Source organism: Sturnira hondurensis, unplaced genomic scaffold (assembly GCF_014824575.4).
Source record: "Sturnira hondurensis isolate 20B ecotype Veracruz unplaced genomic scaffold, ASM1482457v3 Scaffold0004136, whole genome shotgun sequence".
Lineage (NCBI taxonomy): Eukaryota > Metazoa > Chordata > Mammalia > Chiroptera > Phyllostomidae > Sturnira > Sturnira hondurensis.
In genome coordinates this window covers 4,921,982-4,946,675 of record NW_028076767.1, presented here as the reverse complement: position 1 = coordinate 4,946,675, position 24,694 = coordinate 4,921,982, and the positions used below count along the sequence as shown (strand labels likewise).

The 24,694-nt window shown below is 43.4% G+C and overlaps 1 protein-coding gene and 1 pseudogene across 1 annotated transcript in view; both read left to right on the top strand.

Moving 5' to 3' along the window:
• The window catches only part of KIAA2012 (KIAA2012 ortholog), a 115,044-nt gene that overhangs the window by 22,336 nt on the left and 68,014 nt on the right, over nucleotides 1-24,694 (top strand). The window contains exons 3-7 of the mRNA XM_037043590.1: nucleotides 3,813-3,996; nucleotides 4,631-4,764; nucleotides 7,448-7,616; nucleotides 12,782-12,931; nucleotides 18,843-19,013. Coding sequence (XP_036899485.1) covers nucleotides 3,813-3,996; nucleotides 4,631-4,764; nucleotides 7,448-7,616; nucleotides 12,782-12,931; nucleotides 18,843-19,013 — 808 coding nt within the window. The remainder of the gene's footprint in view (nucleotides 1-3,812; nucleotides 3,997-4,630; nucleotides 4,765-7,447; nucleotides 7,617-12,781; nucleotides 12,932-18,842; nucleotides 19,014-24,694) is intronic.
• LOC118985814 (mesoderm-specific transcript homolog protein-like) lies at nucleotides 1,879-3,207 on the top strand (annotated as a pseudogene).

Sequence of the window (24,694 nt, the reverse complement as noted above, 5' to 3'; positions counted from 1 at the left end):
GCAAGAACTGGGCACTGCCACCAGGTAGAAACAAGGTACCAGGCCAGATAAAACAAGGAGGAGAGCCAAATTTGGCCTGTGAGTCTTGCATTTGCCACTTGTGCTGTTAGGAGTTCAGGTCTTCTTGGAGGCAGGCCTAATGTGGACTCCTCAGATTGAGGGGTCCCCAGGGTTCCTCAGGCTTCCCTGGGCCACTGAAACCTGAGGAGACTCTTTTGAACCTGAGCTCAAGTCCACATCTGTTCCAGCAACACTCTCAGCATCAGCTCAGCCCAAAAGTAGACTTAGAAGCCAATGGACAGAGGAAGGAGAGCTGGAGGGAGGGAGTAGCCGCACAAGTAGGCATTTGGCTCTGGATGCAACGACACCAAGGATGGGAATGACTTAGAGAAGGACAAAGGTTGGAGAGAATAGAGGGAAAGTAAGTCTGGCTGGGAGCCTCCAGAAGTCCAGCACTCCAACAGACAGAGACCCTGAAGGCTTCCAGAGCCCCTGGTTGAAAGACAACCCCACATTGTTCCACTGAGCTGTACACTGAGCGTGGAGGTGTTGAGAAAGCAGCTCCATACAAAGGTTTGCCAGACCATTTCAGCAATAAATCTACCTTGAGTAAGTGATGAAAATAGCTGCAGGACCCTTTAAACCATCGATGAAAGATTCATTAAGTATGCTGGAGTCATCTGTTGACTCATATTCTTCCTGAGGGTTGTGCAGACAGGCTAAGTTCAGGGAGTTAAGCAGCCATCCCACCACAGTGCTTTCAGCAGAGGTTTTTCCATAAGTAAACAACCAGCAGACAACCAGAAAATCAAGGGCTTCAGACCCAGCATCTCAGTGATGACAGAGCAGGGCTGCAAGTCACTCCACCATGATCACAACTCTTATCCACTAGTCCCTCACAGTTTACAAAGGGCTGTCAAATTCATAATATAATTTGAGCTCCGTACAACTCTGCAAAGAAGGGAGGGCAAGAAATCGGTATTCCCATTTTACAGACGAGAAAACTGAGTCCAAGAAAAGAAGACTCAACCCTGAGCCTCCTGGGAAGGGTTGTTCTGTTTTTCTGGTGTGGCTTCTACTTCCATGAAGGCACTGGCAGATATAAGGAGAGAAGAGGAACCAGGGCCTTGGTCCACACTTTTGCTCAAAAAAGCAAGAAGAGAAGTAGCTAATGGGACCATGTCTACCTCCCATGTTACAAAGATGACCCACTGTTCACCTTTGCATGTCAGCCGGGCCCAGATGAATGGAAAGTTGGGGCTGGTGGACACGTGGACCAGGGCTCTTTAGCCAAGAACCACAGCAATCAGGGCACTCATTTGCTGGACTCAGGGAGCAGCCCTGGCAAGAAGATGAAATCCAAGCAGAGATACCATTTCTAATGGGCTCCCCTCTGTCATTGTTCTTCTTCACTTCGGAGGGAATGCTCCCTTCCTTCACCATTGCTGGGGGCCCTCCAGAGAAGAGAAGAGTACTCTGAGCCTACTGACCACTATTTCCCAAAGTGTCACCTATAGGGCATTGCCAGATACTTCATGAAAAGGGGGGTAGGGATCATAGCCAAACACATTTGGGAAAAGCTGCCTAATGTGTTTCCCTCATGGAGAGTCACAGCACACACTTGAATACAGACAATTTTCAAGAAGTTCTATAGGTAAAGTAGCCACTTTAACTTATGGGCTCCCAAACTTATTTAATCACAGATCTTCCCTAGACTCTTTGCCCCACAGAGGCATCTGTAGTCTCTCAGGGGCAGGGGTGGGGCAAGCTCTTGGCCTTAGTATTGGAAAAGTCTTGGTTTGAGTCTTGCATCTTACCAGTTGTGGTGAGCCTGTCCAAGAAGCAATTAACTTTGAGCCTGATTACCCATTCTGTAAAATGGAGCTCTTATCATACAGATCTCACAAGGTACTGTGAGAATGAAATGAGTTAAATGTAAAAGCACTCTCTGAACTCTAAGGCCTGTGTGTGTACAGATGACAATGCTTTGGAGCCACACAGATGACACAAGCTCCTATCTTGAATAAACTTTTTTGACTTTCAAGGAGGTCATATGCCGATGGGAACAAAAAAGGAAGAGAGAGAAGTGCCACATAATGGAAAAGGAGAGGGAAGGGGCATTTCTGGTGGCCAAAGTCAACGATACTAGTATTTCCTTGTTTTAACGTACTCTTTTGCACTATAGACATGCACAACCAGTTCCCCAAACAGGGGGTCTTGTAGCCCAGGTCTCACCTGAATGAGGCTGAGCCTGTGGTGAGTGCAGGTGGACTACTGGCCACACCCCCGCCTGCAGCTTATTTGCACATCCTGCCCACCCCTGCACCCCAGCTTTTCCCTGCTTCGCTCATGGACATCGTCAGGCAAATTTTTCACCTACAGGGGACTGTGCATCTTCTACCAAGACTCTGGATGTGGTTGGAAGTCCAGAGAGTGTTGTGCTTTTACACAGCTTTCCAACATGCAGCTATGATTGGTACAAGATCTAGAATGATATGATGCTGAGGTTTCATCAAGTGATTGCCCCCGATTTCTTAGGCTTTGGCTTCAGTGACAAACCGAGGCCATATCACCACTCTGTACTTGAGCAGGCCAGCATCATGGATGCACTTTTGTAGCATCTGGGACTCCAGAACTGCAGGGTCAATCTTTTGTCTCACGATTATGGAGACATCATTCCTTGGGAGCTGCCCTAGAGGTCCATGCAGAATCAATCTGGGTGGCTTGCCATTGTCTCTGTCTCCCCAAAGGAGGTATATCTCCTGAGAGACTCACTGTCCTCTCCTTCTCCAAAAGCTTCTCAGAGATGGAGGCAGGCTGTCACCCATCCTCACATGATTGATGAACTTCTTTGTATGCTGTAGAGAAGCATACATCTTCCCACCCCAGTCTTTGGGCCCTACCCCTGACCCTCTGAGAGTGAGCAGTTATGGGACATGTGGGCAGGGCTACGCAACAATGATGGGAACTTAGTTATCAACCGTCTCTTACAGTACATCAACCAAGGAGGAGTTGAGAAGATGCTGGGTGAGGGTTCTTGCTTCTGTATCTATTTTCATTCATTTTCTCTATGGAACTCTGGATCTGGTGGATCTTTAGCCAGAGTTTTTGGAGCTGTACAGGACGACGCTACTGCTGTCCACGGTGGCATTTCTGGATGACCACATTAGCTACTACCCACAGCTAGTGGCCCCAAGGGCTTCTTGAATGAAACAAGGGCTTCAGCAACTCCTGAGCTGAAAAGAGGAGCTTTCCTGTATTATTAGCTCCCAACCCCCTTATCTGTTGTATATTCCATTTAGGAAGAAATGCCCCAAAGAGGTCCTGACCACCAAATACTATTATCTCACAAAAGTCTACCTGACTTCTATTAGTGAACAGAATACAGTAAAAAGCTAGAAGAAGCTCCAACTAAGGGCGACCTAATAGTCTACCTCCCATTCCTTTGACATCTGATTGAATGTATGGACTTGCCTTTGTGTTATTAGGAAATTCTGATGCACGATACTACTCACTGACACAGAAACATAGACATTCTTCTGCATAAAAGTCTTTTAACACTTCAAAGAAAAGAAAGCACTATATGTCGGGCCTGGTTAAATTTCATTCTTTCTCTCATCAATAATAAAATGTTTCATTGTAATAAACAGAATTAGAGATTTTGCTATTATAACTATGTCTTTCTTTCCAAGCTGCAAGGAAGATTTCATGCTTGGAACCACAAGTTTAGCCACAAGGCCTGACTGTTAAAGGAACCTGCTCTGTTCCTTTGCACAGTCTATTGACAGAAATGTGTATTTGTCGTTCCCTAGGATACATCAATAGACAACCACCATCGTATGCACATTTCAAAGGAAAGCCACAATGAAAAAGCACAGCAAACCTCCAGAAGGGCCTTTGGGCATGCCCAGATTGGTCATTCTTGGCTGCTGAGTGACAAATCCCACGTTACATTCTATGGCAACGCTTTCCCCAATAGGAAGGCAAATATCAGCGGTAAGAAGTCAAATGTCTTGTTTGTTAATCTGGGTAAGCCTAACCATGCAGAGTTCATTGGAGAACACTGAGGCAGACTGAGTGTTACTTTCTCATGCCACTCAGCTTCGGAAGTAACAGCCAAAGTTCAGGTGGAGGTGGGAATGAGACTGACAAGCTCTTCTTTGCCTAGTACTCAACTACACACATTCTATAATCAGACTGCCTAGGTTCAAATTACCCTCCTCTTCTAGCTCTGATCTTGGATACATTATTTAATTTTTCTGAAGCCCGGTTTCTTCATCTGCAGAATGAGGATAATAATAATACCTCCATAAGTCCACTGTGGGAATTGAGTTAATGCATGTAGAATACTTTGCATAATTCTTGTCCCATATTTAGCACTCAATACGTGAGTATGTCAACTATTATTATTACCATCCTCTCTATCACCTCACTCAGCTAGCAAGAACCCAACCAGATAATGAGATTAGGACTCCCCAAACCTGCTTCATCCAAAGCCATGGCTGTCTCAGCACCTCAGCACTCTCTTTGCCTCTCTTTCCATTAACCCCACAATTATGAAAGTTAAAAGTCAACTGTTCCTCCTCATGCCTGCAATTAATGAGTTCTCATGCCCATACTGTTTCTACAGGGAATATGAAACTCCACCAAGGCAGCAGCAGCCACTTGTTACAGGAGCCACCTGCTGAAAGATGCCTTTTCCCTCCTGTAGCATCTGCCACTGACGCAGAAAAGCACACAGCTGGGGAATTGAAGGCGGAAAAGGTTGTATGTGTGTGTGGGTGGGTGTGTGTATCCATGCATGCATGCATTTAAAAGATTAATTTCAATTTAGGAATGAGGTGATTCAAAGGGATGTCTCAAACAGAACCGGCCTTCCTCACTTCTCAGCTCTCCATGTGGAGCTGGAAGAAAGCTGTAGTAATTTACGAAGTGTTGAATATAGTGAAGTCCCAGGAATTTTAGATGCCCCAATTCTACCATAAAGCATATGATGCTACTGCATTCTCTAGTGGAAACAGAATCCTCTGTTCTAATAAGGGGGTGGGGTTATCTATAAACTGAGTTTGTAAGCAATTGATCCACTTCAAACTGAAAATGCTGGAGATCTCAAATCCAGCAATGCTTTTGCTTAATTGAGGGTCTGTCCCCCCTTTGAAAATGCAGGGTAAATTTTGCAGGTTTATCAACACCTTCAGAAGTCATCTACACCATCTTCCTTAAAAATGTCCTTAGCTGTCTCTGGCCTGGTCCTGCCTTGCAATTCTGTAGGGGTCTTTGGTAGTTTGGAGGCACCTGTGCTGAGTGGGAACCAGCAGGGGCTCCAGAATGCTCTGCCCCAAAGCAGCTGCGTGAACTTAAGCAGGTCGCCCACCCCTCTGAGCTTTAGCGACCTCAACTGTGTGCATGGATAATAATGCCAACCTCACAGGGCTAATGGAAGGAAAAAAGGAAATGATGTGTTTTGGTGAAAGTGTCTTGTGTCCCACTGGGAACTATAGCAATGTTATTTAATTGTGGGCATTTGTGTCATCTGAAGTGGCCTTGGCGGAGCCATGGGCACTCCATGTTGTTCTCATGCCAATGAGGGAGGCTGTTTTCAGTCTGTTCAGGATTTTCTCAGATTCCCTGTGTCTAAGCTGATTTTCACATTTCCAACCACCCAACCTGTCTTCTCAGGTTCCTCTGGACCAGCAGGCATGACCTGCCAGACCCCTGCAGGCCTGAGGAAAGCCCCCAATCTCACAGCCCAGGCCAGCCTAGAACTGAACAAGCCTCAGAAGACAGGAGTCCTGCACCTCAACACATGTATATGGTTTAGCACAGGAAAGCAATATGTTCCACTATATTAAAATGCTGTACATTTTTAATTAGAATAAAGAAATTAATGTTTGGCTTGTTAGCCATGCCTCACACAAATCATTTGAGTTTCCACGTAGATTTCTCAATGCAAACCTTGTCACACAAAATGCACAAGGTCAGTATTCAGAAAAGGGCAGTTGGTGGGCGGCTGGCACCTGGGCAGTGAAGGTCTCCAGGAACATAAAGATCCTATGTGCTTGCATTTGGTTAATCATTTTCTTACTATCTCAAAATTGTAAATATTACTCTGCATGTATTTGGTTGAATTCCCTTCCTCATTCAACTCTAAACATGTAGGATGCCTATGTGTGTTTCTGATCCTTTTTTTTTCTTTTTGAATATTAAAAAGTTGAGGAAGGTTTTTATTTTTCCTTCTGTGAAATTGAACTCCCTGAAACCCAGCACAAATATACATTTCATAGAGCCAAGTTCATACGTTAAAAGCTGCAAACCTTCTGACAGGAAGCTCAGTTGGTTGGAGCTTCGTCCCGTACACCAAAGGGCTGTGGGTTCAATTCCCAGTCGGGGCACATACCTAATTTGCAGGTTGCATCCTTGGTCAGGGCGTGTACGTGAGGCAGCCAGTCAATGTTTCTCTCTCACATCTCTTTCTTTCTCTCTCTCTCCCTCTTCTCCTTTCTTTCTCTAAAATCAATAAATATATCCTCTGGTGAGAATTTTTTAAAACAATTTTAAAGCTGCAAACTAAAAGGATAATTTTTCTGTAACTTTTGAATAATTGGAGACAGGAGGTCTAAGTACTACCTAGTGTCTCTGTACACACACAAACACACACATACACATTTTTGGGGGGGGGTTAGACACAAAAACTGGGCTAAAGTTGTAGCTGATTCTGACACACAGTGGTTCTTTTTAGCTAGCTCATATTACAGAAGTGTAGAGATACATAGATATTCCACTAATGGAGAAATGGGAAATTAAACCCCAGTGAGAGAGAGTCTACTCTCAAAGAAATATCATAGACATAAACCTAGTTCTGAACACTATTGTAACTACGTATCATTGGCTCATTTAATCCTCAAGGAAATCTACCTACCTCTTTTGACGTAGGTAGAGAAATGAGTACTCTTATTTTCCAGAGGAAGCAATCGAAGCTTAGCAAGGTTGCACAAAGTAAGCAAACACAAATGTGTATTTCTCTTTTCTGCTCATTCTTACCTAAAAGGTTGCATAGTCAATGTTCTGCTCCTTGATTTTCTTCTATAATGACATTATGCTGGGATTTCTCCCCCTCCATACGTAGAAATCTCAGCTATACCATTTCAGTCTGGTTTAGTTCCCCTAGCTATGAGAGAAAGAAAGACAATATTTCCTCTCAAAGGCTCTTGAATTGATCACATATATACCTCTCAGAAGAATCAGAGGCTGGATAAACAGGCAGAGCTGAGTTCCCACCTAGTCAGATACCTGGTACCAGATTGGTTAGTTTTACTTCTCGGCTATGGGTACTGAAGCCACACTCAGCAGTACTTAGTGCTAGAGATAAAATAAGATTCCATGCCACTTGTTCCCTGAAGGCAGCAGGGTTTGAATTGGTTGTATTTTGTTTTTATATTTTCTCCAGTACTCAAAGGCTTTGAAATTACCTCCTATCTCAGAAGAACCACCCAGAGCTCTGGATACCCTGAGGAGACGATGTAAAGCCAGTGAGGCCCCAGCAGAGCTCCTCATCTTCCCAGTGGAGATTCATTTCCACACCCAACACCCCTCAAGAGAGAAAGCACACAGAAGAGGTATGTCCCCTGCGGAAAGGTAATCCTGAGGGAACTCAGGTCTGCCAGGGAGAACTGAAATGTGAGTCCTGCTAATACAGCCTCTCCTATATCATGGCTGACCCTCCCCAGGGTCATCCCCTTCAGAGAATGTTTTTCAAAAGGGGAAAAAGGTAAAATCTAGTAGTGGGTCTCTTCCTGTCATAGTCCATTCGGTTTTTTAAGTATCTATTGAGTCCTTCAGTAAGCAGTGCATTTTGCTAAGCTGTGGAAGAGAAAGCAAGACAGACATACATATAAATAACTTTGATGCACTGCAGATGTTATAAAGCTACAAGAATTCTCAGGCAGCTTACAAAAATTAATATAATACCAACTAAAAATTGAAAGTAAGAGAAAAAAAGAGAGAAATTTTGGACTTCCAGTCAAGATGGAGGTGTAGATAAACACGGCTTGTCTCCTGGTGGAACCACAGCAAAAACTATAACTAAATTACAAAACAACTATCACCCAGAATCATTAGAAAGTTGAGTTGTGTGGAAGTCCAACAACCAAGGAATTAAAGAAGTCACATTTGCCCTCGCTGGTGTAGCTCAGTGAATTGAGCACTGGCCTGTGAAGCAAAGGGTCGCCAGTTCGATTCCCAGTCAGGGCACATGCCTGGGTTGCAGGCCAGGTCCCCAGTAGGGGACACATGATAGGCAACCAAACATTGATGTTTCTCTCTTACTCTTTCTCCTTCCCTTCCCCTCTTTCTGAAAATAAATAAATAAAATATTTTTTAAAAAAGTCACATTCATCCAGATGGGTAGGAGGGGCAGAAACACAGAGACATAGGGACACAGAATTGGTGGTCCCACATCTATGTATGGTGGATAAAAATTGGGAGGGATATCTCAGGAATGAAGGATCCCAGCGCCATACTAGAACACCCAGCTCAGGGTTCCAGTGCCAGAAAGATAAGCCCCCATAACTTCTGGTTATAAAAACCAGTGGGAGTTGGGGTGACAAAAGAAACTGCAGGATTCTCAGGCATCTCCTCTCAAAGGGCCCGAGAAACTCACTCCTTCTGGGCTCCAGCACCAGGGTAGCAGCTGAAAGAGCATCATTGACACACAGGGAGAAACTGAAGTGTCTGGCAGTAGGGTAAGTACCAAGAGACAGCTTCCTCCCAGGAAACACTCCAGAGCCCAGGCAGTAGCCATTATGCCTTTCTGAGTCTTCTCCCACACAGGGCCACAGAGCAGCAACACCATGTCTGAGACCCCATCAACCTGGTTCACATAGGTTGCCTCCCCCTGACTGGTGATTACTTAAGACTCCACCTAATCCAGCTTACAGGTGTGCTTTTCTACAATAGACCATGCTACTAAGACAGGGAGTCAAAGCAGCTCTACTTAACACATAGAAAAAACACAGGGAGGCTGCCAAAATGAGGACACAAAGAAACATGTCCTAAAAGAAAGAATGGGACAAAACTCCAGAAAAAGAACGAAACAAAATGGAGATAAGCAATCTATCAGATGCAGAGTTCAAAACACTTGTTATTAGGATGCTCAAAGAACTCATTGGATATGTCAACAGCATAAAAAAGACCCAGGCAGAAATGAAGTTTACACACACAAAAAATAAAGAAAAATTTATAGGGAATTAACAGTGAAGTGGATGAAGCTGAGAATCAAATCAATGATTTGGAATGTAAGGAAGAAAAAAAACATTCAGTTGAATAAGAAGAAAAAAGAATTAAAAAAAACAAGAAGTAAGCAGTTTGTGGGACAACTTCAAACACACCAACATTTGGATCATAGGGGTGCCAGAAGGAGAAGAGAAAGAGCAAGAAACTGAAAACTTATTTGAAAAAATAATGAAAGGAAACTGCCCTTATTTGGTGAAGGAAATAGACATTCAAGCCCAGGAAGCACTGAGCATCCAAAAAAAGATGGACACATAAAGGACCACTGAGCATCCAAAAAAAGATGGACACAAAAAGGACCACACCAAGATCCATCATAATTAAAATACCAAAGGCTAGAGCCCTGGCTGGTGTAGCTCAGTGGATTGAGCGTGGGCCTGCGAACCAGATGATCGCGGTTCGATTCCCAGTCAGGGCACATGCCTGGGTTGCAGGCCAGTTCCCAGCAGGGGCCAGTTCCCAGCAGGGGATGCATAAGAAGCAACCATACATTGATGTTTCTCTTCCTCTCCCCTTCCCCTCTAAAGATAAATAAATAAAATATTTTTTAAAATACCAAAGGCTAAAGATAAATAGAGAACCTTAAAAGTAGCAAGAGAAAAGCAGGTAGTTACCTACAAAGGCATTCCCATAAAACTGATAGCAGATTTCTCAAAAGAAACTTTGCAGTTTAGGAGAAACTGGCAAGAAGTATGCAACGTGATCAAAAGCAAGGACCTACACCTAGATGACTCTATCCAGAAAAGCTATCATTTAGAATTGAAGGGTAGATAAAATACTTCCCAGACAAGGTAAAGTTAAAGGAGTTCATCATCACCAAGCCATTATTACATGAAATGTTAAAGGGACTTATTAAGAAAAAGAAGATCAAAACTATAAACATTAAAATAGCAATAAATTCACAACTATCAACAATTGAATCTAAAAAAAACAAACTAAGCAAACAAGCAGAACAGAAAGAGAATCAAATATGGAGAACATTTGCAGGGTCATCATTTGGGAGGTGGAAGGGGGAGAATGAGGGAAAAGATGCAGGGATATGAAGTACAGATTGGTAGTTACAAAATAGACAGGGAGGTTAAGAAGAGTGTAGGAAATTGGGAAGCCAAAGAACTTACATGCATGACCCAGGACATGAACTAAGGGTTGGGGGATTGCCAGAGGGAATGGGGGTTACTGGGTGGGGGGAGGCAAAGGGGGAAAAATTGGGGAACTGTAATAGCATAATCAATGAAACATTTAAAAAAAGAATCTGGTTAAAAGAAGTCAAGAAATAGATGTTATCAGACATCTGGGATGAATTTATTACATTAAGTAGGCACTGGATTTAGTGGAGTTTCCTGGCAGCCAAGGTATAAAGGCCAAGGTATAAAGGGTGTTTGGCTCCTTGGATCTTCATTTTAATATAAATAAATAAATAAATAAAATTTTGTTTGGCGAACCATTTTCCTGATTTTGCATTAGGTTATTATGTAACAGATGGTCTCTAAGATCCTTGTCAGAGCACAGCTTTTGTGCTTGTCATCAAAATGCTAAGAGACTGTGAGTAAGGGAAAGATCAGTTCCAACTGGTAATTTAGGATGGCTTTATGGAGAAGACATCTGAGTGACCACTAACCCTATGTCCCAAAGAGAAATTCTGTAGCACCCTTGCCTAAGACACACTCTTACTCCTGGGACTTCTCTGGGCATTCTGAGGCCAAAGGTGACTCTCTAAACAGCAGCTCCAAATTCGAGGGGCTCCTAATTCCGAGCTTTCTCAGCAGAAACTACCACTGATTTCTCAGAAAATTTTGTTCTGAAGGTGTTTGGAATTCTCACTCTGAAGAATGCCTAACTATTGAGCTTAAATGACCAGCCAATGGAAGGATACATGAGAGAACTTTCTGAGGTGATGAAAATGTTCTAAATCTTGGTTGGTTGCATGGATATGCACATTCTTCAAAACTCATTAAATTTTACATTTAAGATTTATGCATTTCACTGTAGATATTACATTTCAAAAAATTATTTGGCTCCTTAAAAAATACACAGCATTTTAAATGTAGGTTCTATTATTATTCAGGCATGGTGAAGCCAACAGATCAGGAGACAATTGCCAATAAAAAGGTAGTTTTCTCACAGTTCCTGAAAGGAGGGGATAGACTGTGCTATGCAAGGCCACATGGGGAAGTGTGAGGGTCACTTGGAAGGCAGAAGGGCTGGGGAAGTAGGAATGGGTAAGAGTCTTAGTTGTGGTTTTGCAGGAAGGAATGAGTGAGGTTGGGTCAGCAGGCTAAGCAGGTTTGGGATTGGTTAGTTTGGGTGGGTTCTGGGCATAGGGGCCATCCCTCATTGTCTGGTATCTGGCCTCGGGATGCTTAAGGCAGGTAGATAGTGGCCTGAGGGTATAAGAGCTCCATAAACAGGGTCACTTTGGGTTAGGGACTCTGGATTGGTTGGTTTGCATATAGAAGGCATGCTCACAGGTGGCCCTTTACTACCTCTAGGAATCAACTAGCCCTGGGAGGAACAGTCTCACCAATAAGAACCCAGATGTCAAAATATCAGAATAAAAAGACCTACTTAATACATATAAGAATACACATTAACAGGATTGGGTTAAATCCTGATTATTTATTATGATAATCCTGGCAAGACAATCGGGAAGACCACCAGGCCAATCATGAACCAGACTCTTAAAGCTGTTAGACACACTAAGCTTGCCAACACACTGCCAAGTGAAAAATAAGAATAAAGTACAGAGAAAGTGAACCCACTGAGTGCTTACTGCTCTTGTGCATCAGTGAAAACTCCTTCAGTAACAGTTCCAGAAACTTAAACTGTTTTAAGCAAAAAAGAAATATAACTGGGTAGTGCAAGATGAGAAAACCTCAGGCTCAGTTGGATCCAGGCCTCAGAAATTGTCATCTGGGCACTATTTGTCTAACTCCCTCAGTTGTGTCAGCCTTTCCTCTCAAGCAAGCTGTCACATGCAGTGGTAAAGATGGCCTCCTGCAATGCCATGCTAACTTCCTACCTGAGAATTCCAGTCAAAAGGCTATGCCTCTACCAGGGGTATCCAATCTTTTGGTGTCTCTGGGCCACACTGAAAGAAGAGTTGTCTTGGGCCATACATTAAATACATTGCAACACATAATCACAAAACAATCTCATAATGTGTTAAGTAAATTCACGATTTTGTGTTGGGCCACATTCATAGTCATACTGAGCCTATGCAGCCTGCAGGGTCTTGCAAAAAGTACAAGATCTTGCAAAAGTACTAGAATTGCTTCTGATTGAGCTACATGCCCACCATGGACCAATCACTGTGACTAAGGCTACAACATGTTTTCATTAGCCAGGCTTCAACTCCAGGCCCATCCATGGATTCAGGAACTGGACACCAAACTATATATGGTGCAAGCAGGGAAAAGATGGGTCCCCCATAAAAGAGGAAACTGGCAAAAACCACAGACATTTTATACAACTTGGCTTTCTTTTTGTCTCCCAGGGGCTCCATGTACTGAGTCAGGACCAGAAACAGAAGAAGAGGCCAGTCCGTTGGGGAGGCCTCCCCTGGAGCACGCATCCTTAGAAAGGCTGGGGGAGTTAACGGTGCATCTACCAGTGGACAAGAGCAGAGACATGCTCTCACCTGAAGGTAGCTACTCCCACTCTCCAGCATCCCACAGGAATCTTACCCCAAAGGGAAGCAAGGCAAGGTACACAAGGGTCCTTAGCCATGGAAAAGGAGGCTGGGAGAGAGGTGAGCTCCTCTCTGGCCACTTGAAGATGGCTTTTGTTCAGGCAGCAGCTGCCATGACCAACATGTTGCAGTAAAGCCGGCTTAGTGTCTAGCTTGCAAGTCACTCATTATATCATCCCCTGCTAATATTCTCTGGTTGCAGAAATAAAACAGCCCCAAACTGATTAAAAATTAGTCGCATGTTCTATTCTTTATTCCATGATTTTAGGCAATAAAATTTCATTTCTAAACTGTTTAGAAATATGTATTTCTTCATTAAAATGTCCATAATATCAATAATAAAAATCTTCACTCCGATCGTCCAATACATCATATGGACACTTAAAATTGCACCCGTGGGTGTGTGTCTGTATGAGTTGGACAGGTTGGAAGTAACAGGCCATATTTAAAAAGCTCCCTGTTCTCAGAAAACTGAACCTCCTTTCCAAAGAGCAAGTGCAAGATGTCAGTGTCACAAGCGTTAGGTGATCTCTGACTAGTGGCAATCAGAAGATGCCAAGGGTTGGCATTAATACTTAAGAAGTTCTCCCTCTGGGCCAGGCACTCTCCTTAATTTTTAACACGTGGTATCTCACTTCTTCCTAAGATCAACCCTACCCTCACCTCACAGATTAGAAAACTGGAGCCCTGAGGGACAAGTCATTTGTTTGAGGTCACGCAACTATAAGTGGCCCAGCTGGGACTGAAGCTCAGGCCTCCTGGTGCCAGGATCTGTGTTGTTCTGACTCCTTATGCTGCACTGCCTTTTAGCATAAACAAAACATCGGACCCAGGTCAGGACCTTCATGAGACATTTTGGTTTTGAGAACTTCTAATTATTGTGGCAAGGGCTTTTTTACTCTATGTGTTAAGTGAGAATTAATCATCCTAAAGACTGTAAAGTTTTATTAAAAAAAACACAGACTTCCAGTCAAGATGGAGATATAGGTAGATACACTGTGCTTTTTCACATAACCAAAAGAAGGACAACAAATTTAAAAACAAAAAACAACCAGAACCGCCAGAAAATAGAACTGTATGGAAATCCGACAACCAAGGAGTTAAAGAAGAAACATTCATCCAGACCAGTAGGAAAGGCGGAAATGGACAGCCAGGCAGAGAGGACTCACGGCAAGGCAGTGGCTGGCAGAGCGGGTGGTCCCACATTTGCGTGAGGATAAACTGGGAGGAGCAACCCAGAGTCCCAGCATGGGAAAATAAAGCCTCAAAACCTCTGACCAAAAAAACATGGGAGAGTTGTGGTGTCGGGAGAAATTCCCAGCCTCACAGGAGAGTTTGTTGGCAAGATCCACAGGGTCCTAGAATATACACAAACTCACCCACCTGGGAGTCAGCACCAGAAGGGCCCAGTTTGATTGTGGGTATCTGGGGAAGTGACTGAAGGCCAGCAAAGAGCAGAGCCAGCAGCACAGTTCCTTCCCTGACACCTCCCCCACATACAGCATCACAACCCTGAGACCTGAGTTGCCCCACCCTAGTGAAACACCTAAAGCTCCACCCCTTACTATGTAATAGGCACACTGAGACTAAAAAATGGCCCAAATGAAAGAACAGACTAAAGCTCCAGAAAAAATACAACTAAGCAACAAAGAGATAGCCAACCTATCATATGCACAGTTCAAAACACTGCTGATCAGGATGCTCACAGAATCAGTTGAATGTGGTCACAAAATAGAGGAAAAAATGAAGGCTATGAAAAGTGAAATAAATGAAAATATACAGGGAACCAACAGTGACAAGAAAGAAACTGGGACTCGAATCAATGGTGTGGAGCAGAAGGAAAAAAGAAACATAGAACCAGAACAGAATGAAGAAACAAGAATTCAAAAAAGTGAGGAGAGGCTTAGGAACCTCCAGAACATCTTTAAACATTCCAACATCCAAATCATAGGGGTGCCAGAAGGAGAAGAGCAAGAAATTGAAAACGTATTTTAAAAGGTGATGAAAACGTCCCCAATCTGGCAAAGGTAATAGACTTCTGGGAAATCCAGGAAGCTCAGAGTCCCAAAGAAGTTGCACCCAAGGAAGTGCACACCAAGGCACATCAAAATTATATTATCCAAGATTAAAGATAAGGAGAGAATCTTTTTTTATAATTCAAGCATATTAATTTTTAAATATATTTTATTGATTATGCCATTATAGTTGTTCTATTCCCCCCCTTCATTCCCCTCCACCCGCACACTCCCTCCCCCACGCTTCTCCCCCCCTTAGTTTATAACCACGTGTCTCAAGTTCTTTAGGTCCTATATTTCCCCCACTATTCTCACCCTCCCCCCTATCTATTTTCTACCTACTGTCTATGCTATTTTCTGTACCTTCTCCCCCTTCTCCTCCTCCCACCCCCCTGTTTCTAACCCTCCATGTGTTCTTCATTTCTATGGTTCCACTCCTGATCCAGCTGTCCTCTTGGTTTGCTTTTGTTTTAGGTGTGGTTGTTAATAACTGTGAGTTTGCTGTCCTTTCACTGTTCATATTTTTCATCTTCTTTTTCTTATATAAGTCCCTTTAGCATTTTATATAATAAGGGCTTGGTGATGATGAACTCCTTGAACTTGACCTTATCTGAGAAGCACTTTATCTGTCCTTCCATTCTAAATGAAAGTTTTGCTGGATAAAGCAATCTTGGCTGTAGGTCTTTGGATTTCATGACTTGGAATATTTCTTTCCAGCCCCTTCTTGCCTGTAAGGTCTCTTTTGAGAAATGAGCTGACAGTCTGATGGGTACTCCTTTGTAGGTGACTGTCCCCTTATCTCTTGCTACTTCTAGGATTCTCTCCTTCATTTTAATCTTGGGTAATGTAATTATGATGTGCCTTGGTGTGTTCCTTCTTGGAACACAAAGAAGTCCCAACTTCTTTGGGACTCTCTGAGCTTCCTGGATTTCCTGGAAGTCTATTTCCTTTGCCAGACTGGGGAAGTTCTCCTTGATTATTTGTTCAAATAAGTGTTCCACTCATGGCTGTTCCTCCTACCCTTCTGGTACCCCTATAATTTGGATGTTGGAACGTTTAAAGATGTCCTGGAGGTTCCTAAACCTCTCCTCAGTTTTCTGAATTCTTGTTTCTTCATATTTTTCTGGCTGGTCATTTTTTTTCTTCCTTCTGGTCCATTCCATTGATTTGAGTCCCAGTTTCTTTTCCATCACTATTGGTTTCCTGTGCATTTCCCTTCATTTCAATTAGTTTAGCCTTCATAAGTTCCTCTAATTTGTGACTATAATCAACCAGTTCTGTGTGCATCCTGATAAACAGTGTCTTGAACTGTGCGTCTGAGAGGCTGGCAATTTCTCGGTCACTTAGAGTTATCGGCTCTGGGACTTTGAGTTCTTCTTGTGCAATCTTTTGGGCTGTTCATGCCGGATACATATCAGAATCAGAGCCCTAGGTGTTCACCAGAACGGGGCAACTCAGTCGCTGGGTTGTGACGCTGTATGTGGGGGCGGGGTCAAAGAGGAACAATGGCGTCCAGTCTGCTGCCTCTCACCGCCACCGACGCCACAGGTGGTGCAGCTGCCACCGTCACCAGAGCCCACGCGTTTCGTCCCACTGCATGCAAGTGTGCCACTGCCGTCAGCCCTTCACCACTGGGTTTGCCCTCTGGGGCCTGCATGGTCCATCTCACTGTGCGTGAATGTGTGACCACGGTCAGTCTGCCCCACTCCCCAACTGGCTCCAGGCTACCTGCGAGCCTAGGTCAGGGGATCTGTTCTGCCCGACCCTGCTCCACTGCTGGCTCCACCCCTCTTACTGTCCCGGTTGAATGGTTTGTTGTTGTCGGACTTCCGTATAATTCAATTTTCTGTTCTTTGGCTGTGTCTTTGTTCTCCAAACCTTTGTTGTATTAAAACTTGGTTGTGGGAGAAGGCACAGTGTTTCCACCTATGCCTCCATCTTGGCGGAAGTCCTGATAAGGAGAGAATCTTAAAAGCAGCAAGAGGAAAGGAGACAGTTACCTATAAAGGAGTGCCCATAAGACTATCAGCTGATTTCCCAAAAGAAACCTTGCAGACAAGAAGGGGCGGGAAAGATATGAAAAGCAAGGACCTACATCCAAGATTACTCTATCCAGAAAAGCTGTCATTTAGAATGGAAGGGGAAGATAAAGTGCTTCTCAGATAAGGTCAAGTTAAAGGAGTTCATCATCACCAAGCTCTTATTATATGAAATGTTAAAGGGACTTATCTAAGAAAAAGAAGATCAAAAGTGGGACTGTCCCATTGCCTCAGAGTTTGCACATATACTTTATTCACTGAGCCCTGTATCATTTCACCTCTAATGTCATAAAAATAAAGCTAGGTTTTATTTATGCCTATATACACATACATATTTTATTGATGAACCATCTGAGAGTAAGTTGTGGACTTTGTACTTTTTATCTCTTTGCAGCACATTTCTATTAAGAGCAAGGACATTCTCTCTGATAATCATAATATAATTATTACAATCAAGAAAATTAATATGTAATACTATTTTCTAACACATACTCCTTATTTAAATTGCTCTAATTATACCAGTAATGTTTCTTATAGTGCCCTTTCCCCCAATCAATTCAAGATTCAACTCAGGATCATGGATTGTATTTAGTTCTTACTTCTCTTTAGAATCTTTTAATCTAAAACATTTCCTCAACTTTTTTTTCATGACATTGACTTTTTGGGGGTGGATACAGTGACTTTTAAAAAAGGCCCATTTGCTACCTCACACATCTATAGATCTGGACATGGTGTATCTACGTTCTTTGCTCAGTGTCTCACAGGGCCAAAATCAAGGTGTCAGCCAGCTGCATTCTCATCCCAATCTTGGAGTTTTCTTCCAGGACCATTGAAGAGGATAGGCCAGTCACTTTACAGAATGAACTCCAGTTCAGATGTGTCTGTTTCCTTGTGATTAGATTCTGATCAAAAACATTTTTGGGTAACAACAGAAGGTGATATTGTATCCTTCTCACTGCATCGCACCAAGGGACACAAAATATCCCTTTATATTTATTACATTTGTTATATCTCATTCCATTATAAGTGACGTTAAATTTTATTATTTGGTTAAAGGTGGCTAGATTTCTCCTTTGTAAACATAATTTTGTTTTCCTCTGTAATAAACAAGAAGCTTGTGATTCTTTGAGACCATGTGGGAAGCCAGCTTTTACATACAAACATCAACAATGTGTTAACATGAAATAAAAACCACTCCCTCTCCATGAGATTAAGACCAAGTCTCAATCACTTAGATTATTGGGTTTCACCTCCCTGGAGCCATCCCTGCTGGTTTTGAGAAAGAGAAAGAGCGAACAGAGGTGGAGTGTCATCATCAATCCCATTACCCTCTAACCGCCATCCGGAGGGCGCTACTTTGTACTTCGTGGCCTTGAGGAGCCATGTGATCATTGGTTCTGCTTAGGGAAATTGCTCTGTGGTTGGAACTCTGTAGTCAATGATCCCAGGAGCTCTAAAGCTGAGGTTCCTCTAATAAGGGCCTTCAGACTCAGGGCTAGAAGGACCCTGCAGCCTCTCTGGTCTTTCTTCTGTATCAGGAGCCCATCAACAGAATGAGAATAACAACCACCACAGCTCAATTCCTCCCAGTTCTTGGAGTTTTCCCCCAACTGAAGAAAGGGCACTGTTTTAGCCAAGAAGAATTTTGCCTTGGCCAAGGAAGTTACCTGGCTCTTTAGCAGGGCTGGAAAAAAGGACAAACTAGAGAGCAAGTAGAATAATCCATCAACCAAGTTAGAAAAGAGGTTGCTTCTCCTTCTTGCTGATTCAAAAGTTCCCCAACTCATGCTTTTTCTCCTTTTGCTTTCGAAGATGATGATGCCCCACTTCAGAATGTGACCCCACCACTGCCCCTGATTGAAGGAAGAAAAAGTCCAGAGGGCCAGCAGAGCCTGGACAGCCTCCAGACATCAAACCATAGCTTCTCTGCAGGCCCTCCAAATGTGAGATGGTCCAGGGCTGCACTCCCAGCAAAAGGACAAGGTAATCTCTCTAGGGATGGCAGGGCCTGGATGCCCCCACCTTGGCTTGTCTGTGGCTTCACGCTCATTTTTAGTCATCTTCCAGGGCCACGAGGTACCCATAATGTAAGCTGTCAGAAAGCCGCCCCATCGAGAAGGGGAAACCAGTAGTGCTTCCAAAATGTCAGGGGAATTAATGCTCACCATGCATATTCCCAAAGAGTCAGTACATGTTTTAAGGGTTTGCTGCACCAACACGCATTGCCAAGCTGTTCTGTGCTTTCCTCACTGCTGGCAGCAACACGTGATGACACAGCTCCCTGGGCTCCCTGCGCTCCTCAGGAGACACACTGCTGGGTTTACCAGGCAGGCTCAACACCCAGCCATAACCCTCCAGGGCCAGGGAGCCTGGCAACATGGGCAATGGGAAGTCATCCTGCAGCCCAGGGCAGAGCCTGGGACCTGTTCACAGAGAAAGAAGGACTCCCAATTTCTATTGAGGGTGAGGTAGGGCAAGACCACACCCTCTATGACTTAGTTCTTACCCTTAAGAGCTGACAGTCTAGGAGACTAAGATGCTTATACAAGAGCAATGATGCAAAGACAGTATAGTAACAGCTTCCATGAGGGCTTTGATCTAAAAGCAGCTCATAAAATTGCTTAGAGTCCAAATTGCCTCTGAAAATCCCATTGGGAGGTACCATGCTGGGCACAGACGAACCATTTTCTAGAAATTGCAGCTCAGCCAGCTATCCCTCCCTCTTCGGAGCCTTGGGCTGCTTTCTCTGGTTGAGCACCAGATGAAGGAGAAGGGGTTGTTTGGGCGCCAGACAATGTGAAAAAAGTATCTGTTAACAGCAGAATCACACCCAGGGCTGAAAGAAACACTGTGAGAGGCATGTGAGAACTGAAAAGCACCAAGAAGACAACAGATACAACGTTTTTCATTTTCATCTCATGCTCACCCAGAGACAGAGGCCTCACTGTTTAAATCTCTCTCTCTCTCTCAGTTTCTTCCTCTCTGACTCTCTCTTTCTCCCCCCAAACACCCCCTCCAAGCATGTGTACTTGAAGCCCTGTAAGTATAAATTAAATGCATAGATCCACAATTAAACACATAACTCCACTGTGTTTACAGCTTCTCTGTTTAAGGCTGAAATGGTCAAAATTAAATCCCCTTCCCCCCACCTCTCTGTTTTCCTCCAAAGTCATCAGTGTCACTTACATCCATTTCGGAGAGAAAACCTTTCGTTTACAATCCCCTCCCTTTTATATTTGCATGCACTGACGCTTTCTTAGTTTTGATACAAAGGAACCAAACGTTGGCTACCTCATGACAGCACCAAGGGCATTCCTAGGAGGTTGTACAGTCCAGGACACATAACACCACACACGCACACGCACACACACAGCCATCCTGGTAAAGAGAGAATCTGATTAGAAGAAATGCCAGAGCCTGACTGTAACAAGAGTACAGCCTGAAATCCTAAGAGTGTAGGTTGGGTGTGTGTTAGTGAAAGTGTGTAGGAGGACACATGCTAATATGCCTGTGTTGGTGCGTGTGTGTGCTTGTGTACATTCATGCACAACTATGTATGTGTGTGTGTGATTATACAGGAATGCATGCATGTCTGCAAACAAGGTGCACACACTGGTGTAGGTGTTCCTGTTCATGTGTGGTATGTGTGCGTGCATGTGCACACTTACCTTGTAGGTGTACATGTGCTCATGTGTATAAGTATGTGTGCACATCTCTGTGAATGTGTGTGTTTTCTTGTGTGCATGTCATGCCTCTGTGTGTTTGTGTATCTTTTTGTGTACTTGTAAATGTCTCATTCGCTGCTGGTTAACTCTATTCCTGATCCCTTCACCTTAGAGATGGGGGGAAGCGGGATCGAACAAGCACTTTCAATCTTTCTAAGCAACTGAGGGAAATATGGCTTCCTTTTCTGCCCCCTCTCCAGCCTAGGCTGGCCCAATGGAGTTGCTTGAGCCTAGAGGGGCCACCTTTTCCAGACTCTCACAAAATCATGGTATCAGCCAGTGGCAGGCCCACTCTGTTCATTCTACCTTTACCTCCAGGGGGCAGGAACTAAACAAGGATCTTCCTCTGCCAAATCCCAGAAATGGAGCTGACCTTGTACTCTGAACAGCTCCTGAGCACACCAGCATTTTTCCCAGAGATACAGGGAGCGCAGTCCAGCTTCAGCCTCCCTCCCTCCACTGGTGCTAACACTGCCCATGCTCGTGTTTATTTTCAACAAGAGTCCAGAGACCTTTCACTGGGACACTTCTTGCTGGGTCCAAATGGAGAAGACATCTGCCTGTCCCTCCCAGGGCCCACCCAAACTAATAAGCTTCTGTTGAGTGAAGGCAAGACGATGCATCCCAAGTCAGGCTCATTTTCATAGGGAAAGATTTTTACCTGCAGCTTCCAAAACTACCCAGCAGCAAAGACATCATTAAAAACAGACACAAGTCAGCCAGTTTCTCCCCTCTCGCTGACACAGAGGTGCTTCTGTAGCTCAGACATAATAACCCAATGTTTGCATAACAAGTTTACTCTTGCTAGAGCATCTGCAGAGAGCAGTTCCCGTGGAATGGCTTGGAGGAGGTCTAATGGGCCGTACTGATGCCTTGATGAGAATGATAAGCCCTTTTGGTATTTGCCCAAACTAAACATCACCTTTTCTCTTCTTTCCAAGCACTCTCCAGGGGGAGAGATGGCTAATTGGTAATCCAATCAGGTATCCTTGTTATGTGTGTTGATTCATTGCCGTGAATCATCTGGCTCCTGACAGATATCAAGGCAGTTTCCAAAATCCCTTTTGGCATGTTAACTTTTTGGAAAGGAGATGCTGGCTCTGTGCAGCAGCCATTTTGCAAAGGGGAAAGAAATGAAGTCAGAGGGTGATGAGCGTCAGCCACCCAGGAACCATGGGATGTGTGTGTATGAGGAGTGCAGCCGGCAGGCCTCTTGCTGAGGGAGATTAAAGTCTGTGCTCCCTTGGTGGGTTATGTCACAACCAGCTTCATTAAGAGTGTGTATTCAGAGCTGAGAGATTTGAGTAGCCCTAGCTTGTCCTCTGTGTCATCAGAAGACTTTGGGTCAGTCCTTCCCCGTGTCCAAGGGTCTTTATTCCATCTGAAATGAGAGGGCCGACTCCTCCACTGACAGCAGTTGAAAAATTCCTTGTCTATTATTTCTGCATTGTTCGTGTTGTGTCTTTTTTTGTTGAACTAGCCACCTGATACATGGTTTCCAGGAACCAGATGGCATTTGGTTCCAAATTCAGTGTTAAAGAACTCCCACCACTGCTTGGGTTGTGCTATGATATGAGTACAAAAATAACTCGGTTTTGACTTGGCGGAAGCAGGAGTTAGACAGGTGGAGGGCACTGTCCTGGTGACATAGCTGGTACAACAGCTGGAAGGCAAATATGATTCTGTCCACCTGCTGCACATTTGTACACTCTGTTCCAGGAGAAATAGCTCCCCTTTTGGCAAAGCAAGAGTCAGAAGCATAAAAGGAATCCCCCTACCACAGCTCCTGATGCATACGTAACAGGACCACAATAAATGTTGACTAAAAAATCTTTCAATATTGTTTTCTACACAAAGAAAGAGAAAGAAATTAAACTTACGCTAAATAAATAGAGGTTGGCCTGCCATCTCGTACCAGTCCCACGAACGATAATCCTACTTGCCTCTCAAACCTAAAGGTATTCGCTGTGAGCTTGTTGAATGAATGAATGAATGAGTGAATGAATGAATCAGTCCATCACTGGCCTCTCTCTAGCCTTTCCTCCACATACAGCTGATAGACTTTCTGTCTTAATGGCAATTGGATGGTGCCCTGGAATATGAGGCAGGAACTTAAACCCACAACTCCCTACAAGGATCCAAAGACTAGATCTAGCTTTCTAAGAGTCTCTATTAAACTGTTAATGGGAAAAGTTTGTTGTTTTGTCTTGTTTTCCTTTGCTTTGTTTTGAGAAGCAGTATACTGAAAAAATTTTTTAATTCTTGCAAAGGATTTGCTCCAACCACACCAAACTCTTTGCAGTTAAATGTGTTCAAATCCATCATGATCGCCATCCCGACTTACCTGTCCAATCTCATCTCCCACTACATTCAGGCACACCCTTTTCTCTTTCCTTTGATGGCCCAACCATTCAGTCTTCTTTCTCTTATCTCCCAGTCTCTGCTTAAATTCCCCCAAATATTTAGAATATGTTTAAGTTCCAAGGGAAGGCTTATCTTTTCTGGGACATTTCCCTTAATAAATCTACCTCATCTCATAGAACTGCCTGGATGTAGCCTCAGATCATCCCTCTCTCTCACTCCCACTTTGGTGATCACTGTATTTATCCTCATATGTTTTCTGTTTAGCTCCCAAATGTATGAGTCCTAGAGAACCTCTTATTCTTATCATATGTTCAAGACATGCTTGTTGATTGACTGAATATCCCAGGTGCCACAAGGAAAATGCTTTTAGAATCATAGTTGGTTGGAGAGGTTTTTAATTTTTTAAAAAATCCTCAGTATAGGAGTAAATATGATCTGTCTCTTTTTTTCTGAGACTTTCAGACTTTGTCAACATCTATTTGGAAATAAATTCTTAGGCAATTAGATCATGATATCTTGCTTTCAGACAGAAGAGAAAAATGAATATAAACCTTCAGAGAAAAAAGGATGTGAAGACTGGAGATGGAATTTGACCCTCTTAGTCACGTTGGAGTATTGTAACACTTAGAAAATTCAAAGGCTTAAGAAAGGAAAAGTTGACTTAAAAGGATACAAGTCAAAACACTGGATGTAATCTCTAAATTGCTTATTCTTTATTCAAGTCCTTCATCTATTCTCCTCATTACAATGGCAGCTATAGAAGTTTTTTTCAAAAGTTCTTTTATTCAAAAATTTTTTTACTGCAAGAATTTCAAGGATATCTGTGCCAATGATTTAGGACTTTAGGTCCCATGTAAATTTAAATTCCTGATCTCTTTCAGGGTTCCCAATTAGCACTTGTTCTTGTCCTAGATGAATTTTCACCTCCAAAACATGTTTTGGTTTTGGTAATTTAATTAGCATCCTTCTCTCTTGCAAATCTTGTTGGTGTGGTGGTTTTAAAATACCAGGGTGGTGTTCTGGCCAATGTGGTTCAGTTGGTTAGAGAGTCATCCCACTAACTGAAAGGTCATGGGTTTGATCCTGGTCAAGGCACACGGCTAGATTGCAGGTTCCATCTCCATTCAGGGCATGTGTGAGAGGTAACTGATCAATGCTTCTCTCTCATATCGATGTTTCTCCCCCTCTTATCCCCTCTCTCTGAAATCAATAAGCATGTCCTGGGTGAGGATTTAAAAGATGAAATAAAATAAAAATAAAGTAAAATAAAATACAGGGGTAGGCAAAAGTAGATCTACAGTTGTGAGTATGTGAAACAATGTATTCTTATATGTATTTATTAATTATTGTGTTGTTATCATTAACCTACTTTTGCCCATCCCTGTATGTCTACAAATCCTCTGACACTTACCTCTTCAAAAGGGAGAACTTAATTCTCCTCCTGAGTGTGGGCTGGACACGGCAGCTCCCTTCTGGTAAACAGAACATAACAGATGTGATGGTGTATGACTTCTGAGACTGGGCCACAAAAGGAACTTCTCCTTGCTTTCCCTCTTGAATTACTCATTCTGGGGA